The 10000-nt window shown below is 36.2% G+C and overlaps 1 protein-coding gene across 1 annotated transcript in view; it reads left to right on the forward strand.

Annotated features, from left to right (window-relative positions):
- Positions 1-3004, forward strand: part of LOC119582860 (transmembrane protein 14C-like) — a 5019-nt gene extending 2015 nt beyond the window's left edge. The window contains exons 2-3 of the mRNA XM_037931338.1: positions 1998-2187; positions 2522-3004. Of these exons, the coding sequence (XP_037787266.1) occupies positions 1998-2187; positions 2522-2585 (254 nt within the window). The 3' untranslated portion in view covers positions 2586-3004. The remainder of the gene's footprint in view (positions 1-1997; positions 2188-2521) is intronic.
- Positions 3005-10000: the final 6996 nt, after the last annotated feature.

Below are 10000 nucleotides of genomic sequence, written 5' to 3' on the forward strand. Positions count from 1 at the left end.
TGCTATGATGTATTTGTTTATAAATGAGGATAAAAAGTGATTTTAAACATTCATTTAAAGGGCTGTAATGCCTAAATTACAAAAGTAATAGTCAAACAGGGCAGCAGCTGTTTCAGAGTTTAAAGGAAATGGCTGCCATATACTTATTTTTTGACAGAATTATATGAATACCTTTGCATAAGTGATGAGGGACGATTTTGGTATCGATGGACTTCTCACACCCTCTAGTACATACACATATAAATATGATTTATGCTGTGGACCCCCCCCCCTCCCTAACCCCTACATTCTTGGCCTCAATTACAGGGAAGGGCATGAAAGGTACCAGGGAAATTTTGGGGCAAAGTAAAAATAAGATAATGAAGATAATATCTCACTATACAGCTGAATGCAGGAGGCTGTACTCCCTGTGATCTCAGGAAAACAAAGATTCCTCCAAGCATTCATGGCAGTATAGAGCATCAGACAGACTCGGCATTGGGTGCTCCTGCATGTCGGTCATGCACTCTACCCTGCCGTGAATACATGAAGGATTCTTTGTCTTCCATTGTGTGTATTCATATGTTACCCTGTAATTTCCCTGAACCTTTTATGCCCTCCACTGCTATCTCATTTTTTTGACATATACTCTTCATGCAGAGAAGAGAATTATATAAATGAACTTGATAGTTTGTTCTTTATTGATGTAGTTATAAAAGGACAAGATTGGGTGTGTTTGTACCATTTCTTCTTTTATAGTATTCTTGATTTATTACTGAAATTTAAGATTCTTTGCTGTTCATTCCTTCTGCACTTGTAATACAGATAAATTTGCCAGGATTTTCATGTTTCTCTGTTTTATTAACATCATCTTAGAATGTTGATTATAGTAGAGTCTCTCATTATATAAGTAATTGGTACTGAAAAAGCTCATCAAATGTGAAATTTCCAAATGTGAATAATTAAACATTTTCTTGTTACCTCGTTGTCACCATCAATCATCATAATTAGCCAGCCAGCACTTCTGATAAATAACATGACATGAACCTAAAGGACAGGACTGATTCATGCTGGCATGTTATTTTTTGTGATGTTGTGTTGTAGCAGCACGACCCCGCAACCTGGAGTTCACTATAGTTACCCAGGTTGGGTCACACAGGTCCACAGCCATGTCCGCGCTCATTGGACAGTGGGCTCCCCTCGTTCCCTGTGCGCTTACACAGCGCTAGTATATTTAAGCCGCAGAGCCGAAAAACGAGGGCAGCATTCCGATCCTCTAGCAGAGCTGACAACAGCAGCACCACCACAAGGACTGCCCAGTCCTTAGCCGACTGGGGAGCCTGCCGGCTTCCCCGTTGATCTCCGACTTCACTACCAACACCCAGCCATACCTGTGGGCACTCACACCCACAACAAATTCTCCCCAAAGAGATAAAGACACCAGTAAACTCAAATAAAGATGTGCAACCATCCATCTTCTATAGTGTATTTGGTGATTACCAACAGGGGAGACTGCATCATATTCTAGTATGGGGATAATATGGTTCTTAACTGTGCAGTTTAGTAGTACTGTAGTTGATTAAAGTTACTGAATATGAAATAGCTTAATATGAAATGAAAGACCTTCTATACCTTAACAAAAGAAAAAGTATTGAGAAAGAGAAATTACAGTGAAATATATATGGATACAATGTACTGATGATCTATTAATCACATTAAAGGGAACAAGGGGTATTAGGAAATAAAATCTCTGTTGCATATTTGATTTCATATAGTTTGGAGGCTTTCTTCTAACCAATAACATTAGTTTCACAAAGATTTTTTATTAGAATTCAAAATGTTATCTCTCTATAGCGTATTTTTATTGTATGAATAGAGTCCTTTTCATATTGTTTTTTGTTTTCATCTGGATTACAGTCATTTATCCATTTTCAGAGTATCCTATCAGCGTTGTTTTTACACTGGCTCTCAGGGGGAATTTTCTGTAATTTATCCTACCACATTATCCAAATTTCCAGGCAGCATTCCATCCCTGGGAGCTGGGCTGCTTTTTGGCTCGGTTCTGGGCTACGGGGCCTACCAGCTGAGTGAGAACCCAAACAACTACTACCTCACCCTAGGAACAAGCACTGCTCTCGGGGGTCTCATGGGCATGCGCTTCCTCAACTCGGGAAAGTTCATGCCTCCGGGGCTCATTGCTGTCATGAGGTAAGGGGTAGAGAGGGGTGGTGCATGGGACATCGTGTTTGTGTGTGTTTTATTTGGGATCAGTTTGATTGGTTTGTACTGAAGTGATTATATTTTTTATTAATATTTATTGTTGGTGATGATATTATTTACCTGTTTGATACATGAACTTGTTTATATATTTATTTTTTATTGTTATTATTGATATTTTTTATATATATATATGAACTCAAATTTATACACACTGAAGCATTTAGGAATTAATTTTTTTCACCCTCTTTTGTTATTATTTGTCACTTAACATTTCTATCAATAGGCTCAATTGCTTAACACCTCATGGCTGATCTCTCAACAGCTTAGCAATGGTGGCTCGATTGGGAGCAAGGGCTGTCGGCCTCACAGATACCAAGATCCAGTAAATGCAACGATCAATTGATAATAGGCGCATCCTGACAGCATTCTTCAACTTCTTCATGTCTACTTAAGAAGGTGCTAAAGGTTTTGTTTGATGCTTGAGTATTTATTCTTAAGGAAGATGAATCACAGAGGCATAATAGCATGTTCAATGATATATGCTCTCATATTCTTGGAGATTATAGTTTGTTCTGTCAGGGGAGATTGTAGCTAGAAGATCAAACAAATTAATCTAGTGTGGGGTGTGTTTTTCAAATTGCTTGTGTCCAAAAATTGAAAATGTTACATTTGGATAGGAAATGGAAATAGATACTTTTTCAGTTTTTGTGACAAGCAGACCTTGATAGAAGATATTACTATAGGAAATTATTTTTATTGTAGTATGCTCTTTTACTCTTGTTCCAATAAACATAAAATAGAACTATGTTACTTTAACTTTTACCTAGTTAATAAAAATAAAATAAAAAACAAGAAATAAACCATGTGTTTTGTTGAAAAACTGCAGAAGTTATCTTTAAGGTCAACTGTGTTATGAATATTTTAGATCCTTACAGTTGATTGCCATGTCCACTGTTTTATGATTTTTAATTGATAACTTTGTTGTCTGTATTATGACTGTTGGTGCTGTTATTTTTGTCTGCAGTTTTGCTGTACATGTCTTGCGTTGAAGAGACCATACAATATGTATGACTTTTGCAGGATTCAGTTTATAAGATACCCATGTACTCACACATCAGGCATTGCCTAAGGAAGAACAGGATGTGTATTGCTCTAATGTCATGCACCAAAAATTATGCTCTCTTGGTGATGCTCGGAATCTGCATGTAATGTTCACTCTAGATTAGATGATCAGATTCCTGGTGTCAGGCACTCAGAAGAAAACCTTTACTCAGACCTACCCAACTAACTCTACTTCAGAAACTCCTGAATACATTTAAAACTATCTAATCATGACCCAGGATAACATACCTACATCTCATCCATCCTCCAATCTCTCTGCTCCCATTCTGTTCACTCTCAAAGTAACTGCTGCTATCCATCCTCCTTCTGCTTATGTTCCTTCCTCCCACTCCCTCTCAACACATCCCATTCTCCCCTGCTTCGTCTCTCTCTCTCTCTCTCTCTTTCTTTCTTTCTTTCTCTAGCGTTACTTCACTACTAAGCATACCACTCACTGTTGCTAATGTGTTTTGTTTGCGAAACAGATACCCCCTCCAATATTGGCATTGGTTTTGGATACTTGTTGAAACTGGGGGTTCACACATTAGCAACTCTTGAGTTGCAGTGAAGGGGACAGTATGGAGTACTTTAGCTGTGTGCTCTGTAAGATAATCAATATTCAAAGAAGCTAAATGTTAAGTAACTGTCTTTATTAAACAACACATCATCTGGAGGTAATGAGTTAATATCAATCCTATTCTTATTATTAATGAATATATATTTGTTGTAATGTTACTATCAATACTAATAGGAACATAAAATAAGAGAAGATTGTGCCTATGTACTTGTCCAAGGAATTGTAAAATCTCTCACCCTCACTCTCTCTCACTCTCACTCAATCGCTCACTCACTCAGCTTTTGAGTTATTTCACTCCCAAGCATACCACTTAATGTTGCCAATATAGATACCCCATCCTGTATTACATTGGTTTTGGACACATGTTGGATCTGGGGGGTTCACATATTAGCAACTCAGAGTCGAGGTGAAGGGGACTATATTTAATGGGGGGTACTGTTAGCTATACACATTGCAAAATATTAATCAATATCCAAAGTAGAAAAATGTTCAACAAGTGTCTTCAATAAAGTAACAAATATTAACAGAACTACAAACCATTTTGGGACAATAATTCTATTACTATCTGGGTTAATTTCGGCACGAGAAAATTTTGTTCTTGAATGGGCAAATTTTGGAAATCCTGTAACTCAAGGCATATAACAGAGAGCAACCATTTTCTGATCTATATTAAAATCATATGTTATGGTGAGGTGAAAAAGCAGAAAGCTGAGTGCCTTAGGTATAATGTATTATAGATATGCCAAAAATGTTATAACCAACACATAGGAAAATTCAAGAATAAAGAGATGTTTCAGAGAAGACAAATGTTTCTTTGCTTATCAAAGAAGTAACTTAAGTATATGTATAATTATTTGAAGTGTTTTCCATGGACATTTAAATACTATTTTAGCTGTTATACTTGACAGGTTAAATCTGCACCTCACACAGAATGAGACTATGGACAGGTGTAATTGTCAGAAATTTTGAGTTTGATCATTTGTTTATGAAAATGTAATAGAAGCAAAATGAAAAAAAAGTACTGTCTTAAAAAAAAAATCAATTAATCTCATTTAAAAGGTACACACAGTTTGTCACATTTTCCTTACCATAGTCTCAGTCTAACTGCAGTCTGTTTTGTTCTGTTTTTGAGAGCAGGAATCTCAAAATTAAGATATTCCTATGTAATATTCAATCCGTTCAATCAGTCAGTGTATGTATATAATAACATAATTCAACTACATATGTCAATATACACAACTTAAAGTTAAACACGAGAGGGGATTCTTGAACTGTATCATCATATACTGCAGGTATGATTTCCAGACATTTTCAAATGTATCAGAAGCAGGAAATTAATATTTCCTGTTTTGGGAGATGTACAATAGAATGATTTCTTTTACAAATTCCTATTATTACTGATTATTTGAATGAGGCTTTCATAATAACCCATATATATTTGATGTGATGGAATCTCTATGCTTAAAATAATCACCTAATGTTGCATGAATTCTCTGCAGATAGTTGAAAAATCAGTTATCTACTTAATATTTCACATTTCAGCTTATGATAGTACTGTTTCTCCACAGACAGGGCTAATAAAATGTTAGATTACCATTATTTTTCCTATTTTATGCATCTTCATACAATAATTTAATACATCCATAAGGTTCACTTTGAAAAGGCAATTAAATTTTTCTTCATCTCTAATGAAAGGCATGGTTAATGGGTAAAAAATAAATGTGCTAGACATCTAAGGTCATGTAGCACTATAGGAACGTATAGTAAAGGGTAGTGAAGGGCGGTTGAGTTAGTAGTTAGTTGCCATATGTCAACTATCTACATAATATTGAAAAAAGTTAAAGATGGATAAAGGAGTTGATGAGTGAATGGGTTAAGGTAGGATTAGGTAAGGGGGATCAGATCAAGTGAAGGATATGAATGCATCTGAGGATGGAGAAAGGGTGTCAAAGCAGAAAGTGTGATATTCTTTAACCCATAATTGACGGGTAGCATTCATAGTGGCCTGGGCCTCGCTGCCGGGGGCTTATATTGTCGCCCGAGCATGCGCGACCACTCATCCCAAATACCAGCATCCCATTCCGTTTCTTCGTAATACTACGAGGATATGTTGTATTTTCAATTTTCATTATTTTTTACAGTCTCTACTTGCCAAACTTCCTGATAAATCGAGACTGAAGGGTATTTTTGTTGTTATATAGACTCCATAGTTGATCATTATTCGGTCTATAGTCCGAATAAAATAAGCAGTGTGTGGCATCATGGAGTTGAAATTGTCGGTTTGTTGCATTTTTTTTGTTTGTTGCATGGTAAAAATGAGAAAGTGTTAGAACCGACTTAATCACACTGTCACTGGCAAAAAAATAATCTTTTGCCTTGATTGTAACAAATAAAAACTCATGGCATGTCCATGCATACTCTATGGCATGTGCGTACGTGCCCCCGGCAGATGGTCCCGCCATGCCATGGCATGTACGTACATGCCACCCGTCAGCAATGGGTTAAGGATGTATGACAGGTTGGGAGGTTGGTGAAGGGATGATAGGTGGGGGAAAAGCAGAGGTACAGGCTGCATCAAAGCGTGGACAGGACAACAGAATGTGTGGAACTGAAAGAGGGACATTACAAAGGGAACATATGGGTGGATCAGAATCTGCATCAGATCGAAGTGTGTTAGATGGGTGTGGCCAATACATAAGCGGGGAGAGCCATCTCCCATCTGTTCTGATGAAATGGCACTGACCAGGAGGAGATTGATAGTTTTACAGTATGTAATTTATTAGTGTGGAGATTTGACCAGAAAGACTGCATCGGGTATACAGGAAGGTCTTATAGTGGAGGTAATAATCTGTGGCTGGAATACATTAGAAATGGGGTTGGTGTGATGTGGACGTAGCAGCATAGCGCGTTAAAGTATCTGCCTGTTCATTGCCGGGAATTCCAATATGGCTGGGTACCCAGCAAAAAATTTAAGTTATACATGTGTTGAATAAAAGCGTAAAACATAAATTCTTGGATTTTGGACTGCTTTTATAATTAGTCTTGCCAATATTGGGCAAAAATAAATATTTTTAGCATAGAGTTCCTAGTTGCACGAGAAATTATAATCACATTGATTTTGACTGTATATAAAGCTTTACAATGCAGATGCTTACAGGATCATGCATATCTTTCACAACCATGTTCTTTTCTTTCCTCAATGTGCGTGCACAGCTTCTGATGATTTACAGAAATTAGAATCACTTAACACATGAAATATTACTAAAGCTGAACACTGTAAGGTAACCCAATTTTCTAAAAAAGGATAAAGGATATTACTTCCTTCTAAAAAGGGGAAAGGATACTGTTTCCTTAGATTAAATAGTTCTAGAATTTTAAGTACAAAGATGTAGGAAAAGGGTTCTTTCATAGAACCCTTATTGCATAAGGTTCTTACACAGGATTATCATGTTTCTCTTACACATTGCTTTCTTTTTGTGTGTTATGCTTTATCCCCCCTCCTCTTTACCTATTATCCACTGTGTGTTTTACAGAGATGGCTCCAGAAGTGTAAACACTTTTCTCCCTCCAAAAAAAATTAAGTAATGAGGTAAAAAGTTGAGATCAAACTGGCCTACTAACTGACTCCTTGGTCACTTAGTGCTTCAAAAGCTATCTATGTGGAAGCAAAATCGTTAAACAAAAAAATAGCTGACAGGATGTATACCTGGTGATATCTGGTTATAACAAAGCATTGTAAAATAAAGCAATGCAGCAAAAAGGGAATGAGAGAGAAAATAAAAACATCTGAGTATTCATCACATATCTTAATGAAAAGAAAAAGGAAAATTCTCACACTACATAAGGAAAATGAGAAGAAAGAGAGGAGAAGGGTAAGAGTAAAGTAAGAGTAAGAGTAAGGGTAAAGGAAAGGGAAGGGTGAGAAAGGGAGGGAAGGGTGAGAAAGGGAAAGGAAAAGCAAGAGGAAGAGGAGGAAATGGAGGAGAAGGAGAAGGAGATGTAGTGGTAGAATGGAGGAGATGGAAATAAAGGAGATGAAGGAGGAGGATAAGGAGAACTTTTAAGTTACAGGTCACTAATGCGTGACACTGCAAAGGGGCAGTGCAAGTACTACAGCATATACCATGTCATGGTACATGGCCTAGTGTTCCTCTTCACCCAAGTGGGACCTGAGTCAGTCCTGAATATGTCTAGTAAGCAGGATGACCCAATCTCCCTCCTGTACTCATTGAAGGATTAGTAACATCTGACTGGAGTGAAACTTTCTCATGCCCTGAGCTGGGCATGAATGCAGGCCATCTGAGTGGAATTACTACCAATGAGCTAGCCAGAAGAAGAATAAGACTGAGAACAAAGAAAATTTTAACATTTACAGAATGTGCACAAACAAATGTGTACATGTTTAGATTTAGTGAGGACATGTTTCTTCAGTAGGCATTAAAAAAAAATTAGGGGTATTTTCTTTATATAATCACATGCATTATTACACAAATAACTCTGCATAAACTATTTGACTGATAAAGATTCTGTCTAAAATCTGAAAGGAAAAGTCTTTCAGGTGCTACACAATTTACACCAACTATATTCTCAATGCAAATCAGAAATGCATTTCTAATTACTCTTTAACATAGTTTGCAGGACAAGCAGACATTTACCCATTTAAGATGTAAAACATATAAAAATACAAAATTTAAAAACATGTTATTCCAGTTTTACACAATTGGATGGTCCTCTGCAACAACCACTACCCAAAAAGATTTTACTTTTGGGCCAGAAGTGAATCTGTAGATGTCACAACGAGAAGACACAAACCAGTACCTCGAAAGACATCCTGAAAGATGCTTTTTTGACACTATATTTTTTCCCCCTTTCTGCAAAAAGGGTTAAGGTAATCAGAATAACAATGGCATGTATAAAAAAAAAAAAAAAGCAAATTGAAAACTACACAACATTAACACAGGAAATAAAATAATATTTATGCTTGAGTACAAGAACTCTCACAGCCTCTAAATATTCACCAGATTATTGTCAAATTCAGAATCTTACAGAAACAAAGCAACTCCGTATAACAAAAAATAAAGAGATCAAATCTGTCTTCTTTTTTTTCTTTGATATTATTTTTTTTTAGTTGGGAAATAATATAAGAAAAAATCAAGAAAAGAAAAATGTTTGAAGACTAATGTGATAAAGTAAGAATGCTAACAAAAAGAGGGAGAGTGGGAAAGAACTATAATTGTACATCTACATAGCTACATTTATGTAACTCATGGGGAGGTTGGGGGGGGTGGTATTTATCATTAGCCACTGGGTCCCTGAAGGTGGATTCCCTTAAACACCTGACAAGGAAAATCTGTTATTTAGTCTGGAGTAAATAACATAAATCATACTTAATAGGTAATTTGGTGCTAAGAAAGCCAGACAGATCACTACATAATCTTCAGAAAGTTATCATCTTCAATGCAAACTACTATAAGATTAAACAGAAAAAAGTATCTCCCCCCTCCCCTTTTTTAAGCCAATGCCACCAGAAAAATGCTAAGCTTATTTTTTTTTTTTGTAAAATGTCTCTGCACATAGATGGCTCTCCTAATGCTTAGCCACAAAGGAGTCAATTAGTAGACCTTGTGACTTTACCTGATTTCACCTTTCCTTGAATTAGCATTAAAACCTTTTTTTTTTTTTTTTTTTTACTAATGCTACGAATATTGTTGGTGTTATTTTTATTATAGACATGATAATTACTATGTTATTGGCATTAGTAACAGCAACATAAGATAACGTAAAATATTTTCGAATATTAAGGAAAAGGGTAAACAGGCAAGACAAGCAGTACTCGTAAAAGGCTCATTAGTGACTAGTACAAGTGTAGCCATCTATGTATAAAAACAATTAATAAAGTAAACCCACAGTGGGCATGGCATGGCATGTATGTACAAAGCAGAAAGTACATACATGCCATGCCCATCGGATTTGGGTTAACATAATTGCTTTTGCACAGGAGGGGGAGGGAGAGGGAGGGAATTCCATTAAATTAAGTAAATAAATGCTTTTATTTTGTTAATGTACTTTTTGTCAAATCTATAAAGAAAAAGTTTGTCTGATAGATATAGTTTTTCATCAAAC

Source organism: Penaeus monodon, chromosome 16 (genome assembly GCF_015228065.2).
Source record: "Penaeus monodon isolate SGIC_2016 chromosome 16, NSTDA_Pmon_1, whole genome shotgun sequence".
Taxonomy (NCBI): Eukaryota; Metazoa; Arthropoda; class Malacostraca; order Decapoda; family Penaeidae; genus Penaeus; species Penaeus monodon.